The sequence below is a fragment of the Salmo salar genome, chromosome 07 (assembly GCF_965601325.2).
Source record: "Salmo salar chromosome 07, fSalSal1, whole genome shotgun sequence".
NCBI lineage: Eukaryota > Metazoa > Chordata > Actinopteri > Salmoniformes > Salmonidae > Salmo > Salmo salar.
Window position 1 is genome coordinate 52177926 of NC_138297.1, and position 10538 is coordinate 52188463.

Genomic DNA, 10538 nt, shown 5'->3' on the forward strand with positions numbered 1-10538 from the left:
TTGCTAAGTCAAACGACACCGCTGGTCCTGCTCACACTGCCCTACCCTGTGCTTTGACCTCTTTCTCCCCTCTCTCTCCAGATGAAATCTCGCGTCTTGTGACGGCCGGCCGCCCAACAACCTGCCCACTTGACCCTATCCCCTCCTCTCTTCTCCAGACCATTTCCGGAGACCTTCTCCCCTTCCTCACCTCGCTCATCAACTCATCCTTGACCGCTGGCTACGTCCCTTCCGTCTTCAAGAGAGCGAGAGTTGCACCCCTTCTGAAAAAACCTACACTCGATCCCTCCGATGTCAACAACTACAGACCAGTATCCCTTCTTTCTTTTCTCTCCAAAACTCTTGAACGTGCCGTCCTTGGCCAGCTCTCCTGCTATCTCTCTCAGAATGACCTTCTTGATCCTAATCAGTCAGGTTTCAAGACTGGGCATTCAACTGAGACTGCTCTTCTCTGTGTCACGGAGGCTCTCCGCACTGCTAAAGCTAACTCTCTCTCCTCTGCTCTCATACTTCTAGACCTATCTGCTGCCTTTGATACTGTGAACCATCAGATCCTCCTCTCCACCCTCTCCGAGTTGGGCATCTCCGGCGCGGCCCACGCTTGGATTGCGTCCTACCTGACAGGTCGCTCCTACCAGGTGGCGTGGCGAGAATCTGTCTCCGCACCATGCGCTCTCACCACTGGTGTCCCCCAGGGCTCTGTTCTAGGCCCTCTCCTATTCTCGCTATACACCAAGTCACTTGGCTCTGTCATATCCTCACATGGTCTCTCCTATCATTGCTATGCAGACGACACACAATTAATCTTCTCCTTTCCCCCTTCTGATAACCAGGCGGCGAATCGCATCTCTGCATGTCTGTCAGACATATCAGTGTGGATGACGGATCACCAGCTCAAGCTGAACCTCGGCAAGACGGAGCTGCTCTTCCTCCCGGGGAAGGACTGCCCGTTCCATGATCTCGCCATCACGGTTGACAACTCCCTTGTGTCCTCCTCCCAGAGTGCTAAGAACCTTGGCGTGATCCTGGACAACACCCTGTCGTTCTCCACTAACATCAAGGCGGTGACCCGATCCTGTAGGTTCATGCTCTACAACATTCGCAGAGTACGACCCTGCCTCACACAGGAAGCGGCGCAGGTCCTAATCCAGGCACTTGTCATCTCCCGTCTGGATTACTGCAACTCGCTGTTGGCTGGGCTCCCTGCCTGTGCCATTAAACCCCTACAACTCATCCAGAACGCCGCAGCCCATCTGGTGTTCAACCTTCCCAAGTTCTCTCACGTCACCCCGCTCCTCCGCTCTCTCCACTGGCTTCCAGTTGAAGCTCGCATCCGCTACAAGACCATGGTGATTGCCTACGGAGCTGTGAAGGGAACGGCACCTCCATACCTTCAGGCTCTGATCAGGCCCTACACCCAAACAAGGGCACTGCGTTCATCCACCACTGGCCTGCTGGCCCCCCTACCTCTGAGGAAGCACAGTTCCCGCTCAGCCCAGTCAAAACTGTTCGCTGCTCTGGCACCCCAATGGTGGAACAAGCTCCCTCACGACGCCAGGACAGCGGAGTCAATCACCACCTTCCGGAGACACCTGAAACCCCACCTCTTTAAGGAATACCTAGGATAGGATAAAGTAATCCTTCTAACCCCCCCCCCTTAAAATATTTAGATGCACTATTGTAAAGTGGTTGTTCCACTGGATATCATAAGGTGAATGCACCATTTTGTAAGTCGCTCTGGATAAGAGCGTCTGCTAAATGACTTAAATGTAAATGTAAACAGCCCTTAGCCGTGGTATATTGGCCAAATACACACCTCCTCAGGCCTTATTGCTTAAATATACACTGAGTGTACAAAACACTAAGAACACCTGCTCTTTCCATGACAGACTGAACAGGTGAATCCAGGGGAAAGATCCCTTATTGATGTCACTTGTTAAATCTACTTCAATCAGTGTAGATGAAGGGGAGGAGACAGGTTCAAGAAGGATTTTTAAGCCTCGAGACAAGTGAGACATGTATTGTGTATGTCTGCCATTCAGAGGCTGAATGGGCAAGGCAACAGAATTAAGTGCCTTTGAATGGGGTATGGTAGTAGGTGCCAGGTGCACCGGTTTGCGTCAAGAACTGCAACGCTGCTGGGTTTTTCACGCTCAACATTTTACCATGTGCGCTAAGAATGGTCCACCACCCAAAGGACATCCAGCCAACTTGACAATTGTGGGAAGCATTGGAGTCAACATGGGCCATCATCCCCGTTGAACGCTTTCGACACCTTGTAGAGTCCATGCCCCGACGAATTGAGTCTGTTCTGAGGTCAAAAAGGGGGTGCAACTCAATATTAGGAAGGTGTTCTTAATGTTTTGTTCCTAAGTGCCCTAGTTACAGTTGACTTAAATCGTCTTGAAAATCTATGGCCAGACTTGAAAATGGCTGTCTAGCAATGATCAACAGCCAACTCGACAGAGCTTGAAGAATAAAAATAAATAAAAGTGCAAATATTGTACAATCCAGGTGTGCAAAGCTCTTAGAGACTTACCCACAAAGCCTCACAGCTGTAATCGCTGCCGAAGGTGATTCTAGCTGTATTGACTCAGTGCTGTGAATACTTATGTAAATGAGATATTTCTGTATCTCATTTTCAATAAATGTAGTAACACTTCTAAAAACATATTTTCACTTTCTCATTATGGAGTGTGTAAATGGGTAAGACAGAAAAAAATATTTAATCCATTTCGAATTCAGGCTCTAATACAACAAAATGTGGAATAAGTCAAGGGTTATGAATACTTTCTGAAGGCGCTGTAATTTCACTGTGTGTGAAAACATCTGACATAAATAGATGCCATATATTAACATAAGTCTTGGTTCATTGGTCATAGTTTTTTTGGCATTGCATAACTTCTCAAATAACGAGCCTTATAAGACATCCACAGCTTTGTCTTTTTCACAGATGTAAATGAGCCCACCATTTGGTCAAATTACAGAAATAGACGAAGAACATTAGAGAATCTAGCAATGGGTACAACAGACTGAAGAGTCTGGTAATTTGGGGTTCACAGATAATAAACCATATAAGCTATTTCTCCCAAAGTACATTTTGATGTTTATTTTCAGGTTATTACAGGATTCAAAACAAACTTACAACATGTGCTACCTTAATTAATTTAGTGCGTCTGACTGCTCACCATTCCAATTTTCTGCTCCAGCTGTTGTATCCTAGCAACTGCCTCTTCGCCTTCTGCGGTGCGCTTATCCAGTTGTTCTGAAAGAAAAACAGAATTATTAAATATGCTGCAAGCAAGCCGCTTGTTAGGGTATCATGAATGCTTTACACTTATAAACGGAACTTGCATGATAGTGCATTTGGTTCCCTTACCTTGCAATGTCTCCATGGTGTGGGTGACCTGGGCGCAGCGTTCCTCGCTCTCCCTCTGCTCCACCCTCAGCCTCTCCAGCCGGGCCTCCAGGGCCTGCAGTGTACCCAGGCACAGGGCCGGGTCGGTGGGAACAGGGCTGTTCTCCTCGGCCCCCTCTCCAGCCAGAGAGCGTAGGCCTGTCACCAACTCAGCCAGGGCCTCTCTTGCCCTTTGCCCCTCTCCATGCTCCTCTCTTAAGGCAGCAAGCTCCTTCTCCAACCTGGATACTTCTCTGTTGGTCACTTCCTCCTGCTCTCTAGTGGCCCACTCCAGTTTCACTGTCAGCTCCTCCATCTGGGCTGCTCTGTCTCTCTCTGAAGCCTCCAGACTGGCTAGCTGAGCAGCTCTGTCGTGCTCTGAGGCCTCCAGGTTGGCTAGCTGGGCTGCTCTGTCCCGCTCGGAGGCCTCCAGGTTGGCTAGCTGGGCTGCTCTGTCCCTCTCGGAGGCCTCCAGGTTGGCTCGGAGGGCCACCAGCTCTGCCTCGGCCTGGCTGGACCACCCAGCCCACTGCTGCCTCTCCTCCTCCCTCTGCCTACCAGCCTCAGCCAGCTCCTGCTCCATCTGGCGGAACTGAGCCGTGAGGATCTACAGAGAGAAGGAGGGAGAGTTAGAGATAGAGGTAGAAGTAGAGAGAGAGGCAGAGAGCGAGAGGCAGAGAGAGACAGAGAGAGAGGCAGAGAGGGCAAGAGAGGCAGAGGGAGAATGAAGACAGATGAAGGATAGGGACAGTAGGGTCTACAACGAGAAATGCTTGGCTGTGCCAGTAAGATGAGAAATGAGTCTGCCCCTCAGCCCTTAAGTTTTTATTTTATTTATTTCACCTTTATTTAACCAGGTAAGCTAGTTGAGAACAAGTTCTCATTTACAACTGCGACCTGGCCAAGATAAAGCAAAGCAATACGACAGAAACAACAAACACAGAGTTACATGCAACTTGTCAATCACCAAATGTACTTACTCAATCAGTGTCACTCTGCTGTCACACTAGTAACTTGGTGAATAATGTAATACAGTACTCTGTGTCAGTCTCTTCAGATGGGCCCATTTTTCCCAAGGGTCAGTCAGGTTGCATTGTTATTCTATTGTGGGACCTTCGTTGAGAAAACCCCATTCCCACTATGGCTCTAACTGACCAGCACAGTAGAGCGTGTCTGTACCTGTTTCTGCTGGTCGGCATTGTTCAGCTCCCCCTGCAGCATCTCCAGCACCTGGCAGCGTGACCGCATGGCTTCCTCCTGCTCCTCACAACGCCGCTGGGCTGCACGTAGAGCCTAGCAACACACACACTAAGGGTATGGGTACAGGCTAAAAACCGTGTATAGGACCTGGCCTGTATGAGGGAGTGTAGAGTGAGTCAGAGAATGAAGTTTGTACCTGCTGTACCTGCTGCAGCTCAGCGTCGTTCTGCCTCTGCGCTGTGACCCTCAGCAGCTCGTCCTCATGCTTCTGGATCTGCTCCTGGAAACGCACGTCCTTTTCACAGACAACTGCCTGAAGCACACGAACCTAAAAGAATGACACATCTCTGCAGTCAGTTGAAGGGCCCTTTTTTTTAATACAATGCAATCCGGAACATTTTCATTGAAAATGGTTAGAGTAACAACGAAATTAGCACCTGCTCCGTGTGTACGGCTTCCTTTTCACACAGGGCCTGTTCGGACATCTGGAGACGCTCCTGGAGGTTCTTAGCCGAGGTCGAGACCTCACTGAGCTGCTTCCTCAGCTCCTGGAGTTCCTCCTCCACAGCAGGAGCTGAGCTGGTGAAGGAGCTGTCTGGAGAGCTCTTCAGGAAATAGACAAGGATTTCAAAATGTTATTGATGACAAAATAGTCTAGTGTAGACCAAACTGGCTGTAAAGAATCTACAACATTTTAACTGAATACATAACGGCTAAAATACACATCGGAACCATGCTTATTGAACGTGGAGTTATTTTTAACTCAGCTAAAGGACTTACTGTTGCTCCCTCCTGCGCCTTGAGGTCAGCAATTTGTTTGTTCAGAGTAGCCATCTTGGCTTTGGCCTGCAGCTTCAGTTTAGTGAAGCGTGCCTCCGCTGTCTCCCTTTCGCTCTGTAAACACACCAACAAACACAGCATTGAAACTTGTGTTCCAGCAGCAACAGCATCATCTCAGTAGATTTCTGACCACAGTCATTATTTGACAAGAAGTGCATCAAATATGAATATTTCATGAACCCAACCCACACAGGACAGAAAAAAAATCAAAGATATGCATTGAGGGCACATCCATATAAAACCACTGCATTCATGTCTCACATACGCATACAAAGTCAAAGCAATGCACGCATGCACACACACACACACACACAAAGTCAAAACAATACATGCAGGCCCACAAAACCAAAGGAAAACACACCCACCTGTACCCAGGCCTCACCTTGAGCTGCGTTTCGAAGGTGGCCAGCTGGCTGTCCTTATCTCTGACCACCTCCTTGAGATGCACCGTCAGCTGCTCCAGATGAGCCAGCCTCTCCAGGGGCTCCTCCTCCACCCCAGGCCCAGACTCCTCAGGGGCCCCGGGGGCATCTCCAGGGGGGAGCTGGGGGACCAACATATCCTGCAACAGAGCCACAGAGAAGAAGAGTGGATACAAATATGGGGACTTGGAGAACATTAAGGCCTCCAAAGGTGATTCATTAGAGCAGGGTTTCCCAAACTGGGTCCTGGGGTCCCCTTCCCCTGGGTGCACGTTCTGGTTTCTGCCCTAGCACTACACAGCTGATTCAAAGAATCAAAGCTTGATGATGAGTTGGTTATTTGAATCAGCTGTGTAGTGCTAGAGCAAAAACCATAACGTGCACCCAGGGGGGACCCCAGAACTGAGTTTGGGGAACCATGTGTTAGAGTGCTGATCAGTTTTGCCTTTTAGATCACAATGGATTTATTATTATGGACAGAGAGGAGCTGATCCTAGTTAAATACTATTACTCTGAGACAGATGAAAAATATGGACCCAGGACAGAAAACATGTGCCATGTTATGTAAGCTTGTGAGGGGTTGAGGGAGTCTCTCTTACCTGAGGGGCTCCATCGGGGGGCTCGTCCCCAGACAGCTCCTGCAGGACGTTGGTAAAGCCCTGGGACAGCCGGCTGAACATGTAGCCGAAACTGGTGGTACAAGACAGAGACATTAGGCCTTTATCTGGACAGGTGGGACCTGGGTCATGGTCAGTAGGTGTCAAAAGATCCTACCCAAAAAGGTCCTTCAAGAGGTCCTACCTAAACTTTCCAAATATATTTTGGGGCTTTCATATCTTCTGAGTCCATAGATGCCACAACAAAATAAATGATAAGCTTATCAAAAGTTTTTAAAAGATTGTGAATATTCCATGCCGTGTTTCTTCCCATGCAAGATCCCTGATCAAAGTAAACTCATGTCCTAACATCATACTTTCACCTTGGCTTGACATGTTAGATATGAGATTTCTGAGAGATGCCCAAGATTCTAGAGTTTGGACACTGAGGGTTCTGTCTCAATCAATCATTATTTATAAAGCCCTTTTTACATCAGCAGTTGTCACAAAGTGATTATACAGAAACCAGATAAAAAAATCTCCATGGAGTTTGCATTATTTTTATTTCACCTTTATTTAACCAGGTAGGCAAGTTGAGAACAAGTTCTCATTTACAACTGTTCATGTGAGCAAATGAGGTAAGATAAGGGAGGTAAAGGCAAAAAGGCCATGGCGGCAAAGTAAATACAATATAGCAAGTAAAACACTGGAATGGTAGATTTGTAGTAGAAGAAAGTGCAAAGTAGAAATAAAGGGGTGCAAAGGAGCAAAATAAATAAATACAGTAGGGGAAGAGGTAGTTGTTTGGGCTAAATTATAGATGGGCTATGTACAGGTGCAGTGATCTGTGAGCTGCTCTGACAGCTGGTGCTTAAAGCTAGTGAGGGAGATAAGTGTTTCCAGTTTCAGAGATTTTTGTAGCTCGTTCCAGTCATCGGCAGCAGAGAACTTGAAGGAGAGACGGCCAAAGGAGGAATTGGCTTTGGGGGTGACCAGAGATATACCTGCTGGAGCGCGTGCTACAGGTGGGTGCTGCTATGGTGACCAGTGAGCGGAGATAAGGGGGGACTTTATGATGATTATGAGGCATTTACAATGTTAGCGCCCCTGTTATGTTATTATTCACATTTCTGTGTATCGAAATTATTTAAGACAAAAACATAGATTGACTCAAATAATCAATGGAAATAAGTGCAGTGGATGATAACAATTGAGACCAGTGAAATCATAGAATGAGGGTTCCTGGACAGTCAGGAGGCCCCTCGGAGGACCATCCAACTCAGTGAATTTCATAAAAATTATGACATTTTCTAAAAGTTAACCTTTTTAAATCAAACTATACTAAATATACTGCTCAAAAAAATAAAGGGAACACTTAAACAACATCCTAGATCTGAATGAAAGAAATAATCTTATTAAATACTTCTTTCTTTACATAGTTGAATGTGCTGACAACAAAATCACACAAAAATAATCAATGGAAATCCAATTTATCAACACAAGGAGGTCTGGATTTGGAGTCACACTCAAAATTAAAGTGGAAAAACACAATTCAGGCTGATCCAACTTTGATGTAATGTCCTTAAAACAAGTCAAAATGAGGCTCAGTAGTGTGTGTGGCCTCCACGTGCCTGTATGACCTCCTTACAATGCCTGGGCATGCTCCTGATGAGGTGGTGGATGGTCTCCTCAGGGATCTCCTCCCAGACCTGGACTAAAGCATCCGCCAACTCCTGGACAGTCTGTGGTGCAACGTGGCGTTGGTGGATGGAGCGAGACATGATGTCCCAGATGTGCTCAATTGGATTCAGGTCTGGGGAACGGGCGGGCCAGTCCATAGCATCAATGCCTTCCTCTTGCAGGAACTGCTGACACACTCCAGCCACATGAGGTCTAGCATTGTCTTGCATTAGGAGGAACCCAGGGCCAACCGCACCAGCATATGGACTCACAAGGGGTCTGAGGATCTCATCTCGGTACCTAATAGCAGTCAGGATACCTCTGGCGAGCACATGGAGGGCTTTGCGGCCCCCCAAAGAAATGCCACCCCACACCATGACTGACCCACCGCCAAACCGGTCACGCTGGAGGATGTTGCAGGCAGCAGAACGTTCTCCACGGCATCTCCAGACTCTGTCACGTGCTCAGTGTGAACCTGCTTTCATCTGTGAAGAGCACAGGGCGCCAGTGTAGAATTTGCCAATCTTGGTGTTCTCTGGCAAATGCCAAACGTCCTGCATGGTGTTGGGCTGTAAGCACAACCCCCACCTGTGGACCTCGGGCCCTCATACCACCCTCATGGAGTCTGTTTCTGACCGTTTGAGCAGACACATGCACATTTGTGGCCTGCTGGAGGTCATTTTGCAGGGCTCTGGCAGTGCTTCTCCTGCTCCTCCTTGCACAAAGGCGGAGGTAGCGGTCCTGCTGCTGGGTTGTTGCCCTCCTACGGCCTCCTCCACGTCTCCTGATGTACTGGCCTGTCTCCTGGTAGCGCCTCCATGCTCTGGACACTACGCTGACAGACACAGCAAACCTTCTTGCCACAGCTCGCATTGATGTGCCATCCTGGATGAGCTGCACTACCTGAGCCACTTGTGTGGGTTGTAGACTCCGTCTCATGCTACCACTAGAGTGAAAGCACCGCCAGCATTCAAAAGTGACCAAAACATCAACCAGGAAGCATAGGAACTGAGAAGTGGTCTGTGGTCCCCACCTGCAGAACCACTCCTTTATTGGGGGTGTCTTGCTAATTGCCTATAATTTCCACCTGTTGTCTATTCCATTTACACAACAGCATGTGAAATTTATTGTCAATCAGTGTTGCTTCCTAAGTGGACAGTTTGATTTCACAGAAGTGTGATTGACTTGGAGTTACATTGTGTTGTTTAAGTGTTCCCTTTATTTTTTGGAGCGGTGTTTATTCATATCACCAAATAATTGATGAAAACACACTGTTTTGCAATGAAGGTCTACAGTAGCCTTAGCAGCCCTCTGCATGTTAGCACCATAGTGTAGCTGGAGGACAGCTAGCTTCTGTCCTTCTCTGGGTACATTGACTTCAATAAAAATCCTAAGAGGTTCATGGTTCTCACCCCCTTCCATAGATTTACACAGTAATTATGACAACTTCCGGAGGACGTCCTAGAAACCTATCCCAGCATGAACTGACATGTTGTCCACGCAATCAAAAGATCAGAGAATGAATCTAGCTGGCAAGAGTGATTCTCCACCTCATTCATATGCTAGGTTGTAGCAACCTCACGATGGGTACAGGGGAAATTAGAGTATCATGTAGTAGCCTAAACCTATCGATGTTACATTGAGCTGGGTGAATGTGAATGAGTCATCCGATATGCTGTAATAGAAAGGAGGCCATACTCATTAAAAAATGTATCATCCTCCCTCATCTTAAATGGTACCGACCGCCACTGCAGTCAATCATCCTTTGTGTCAATAATATACCTGTGGCAACATATACATTTACGGGCATTATTGTTATTGCGACCCAGATAGTTCGTGCAGAGGGCCTCGAGGTTCGAGTGTCACCCGAAGAACCGAACACTGCCGAACAATTGGGCAATTCGACTGCGGCTGCGTCACTTCGTTTTGCCCACTACTCATGAACAGCAGATTATGGGGAGAAATGGATGGCTTACTTTCTGAACAATTTGACAGTGCTGGCTCTAACCATAGTAAGAGTATTTGATGTATATACATAAATCGGAATTACGATGTATTGGTTGCGCTTGTATAAAAACAGCACAGTAGACAATCTCAGAGAGAAAGCGAACGAGTTAGCTTTTCAGTGCACGTAGACAAGCAGCTAGCTAGCAGGCTAACAACGATAACAGTAACGGTAATTGTTTAAATATATCGCCGTTCCTTGTTTTATTTTGGAGCGTGTGGCAGCTGTTCTAAATTGCCATTCTGGGATTGGTGTGCTGATAGTTGAAAGAACGAGTGACTAACCTGTATGAGAGATTCTCAGATTTCTGTTTATGCTTTTATTTGATAAATCTCCTCTGCTGTATTTCTGTGCATAGCCACATCACCAAACATCCCGGAAACAAAACTTGCAGAACA

General features: G+C 47.3%; 1 protein-coding gene across 1 annotated transcript in view; it reads right to left on the minus strand.

Annotated features, from left to right (window-relative positions):
- hcls1 (hematopoietic cell-specific Lyn substrate 1) overlaps positions 1 to 10538 on the minus strand; it is a 32123-nt gene extending 21585 nt beyond the window's left edge. Inside the window, exons 1-9 of the mRNA XM_082977196.1 lie at positions 10425 to 10538; positions 6459 to 6549; positions 5820 to 5999; positions 5378 to 5491; positions 5035 to 5202; positions 4794 to 4925; positions 4577 to 4690; positions 3380 to 4004; positions 3189 to 3265 (exon numbers count right to left, since the gene is read on the minus strand). Coding sequence (XP_082833322.1) covers positions 3189 to 3265; positions 3380 to 4004; positions 4577 to 4690; positions 4794 to 4925; positions 5035 to 5202; positions 5378 to 5491; positions 5820 to 5999; positions 6459 to 6539 — 1491 coding nt within the window. The 5' untranslated portion in view covers positions 6540 to 6549; positions 10425 to 10538. The remainder of the gene's footprint in view (positions 1 to 3188; positions 3266 to 3379; positions 4005 to 4576; positions 4691 to 4793; positions 4926 to 5034; positions 5203 to 5377; positions 5492 to 5819; positions 6000 to 6458; positions 6550 to 10424) is intronic.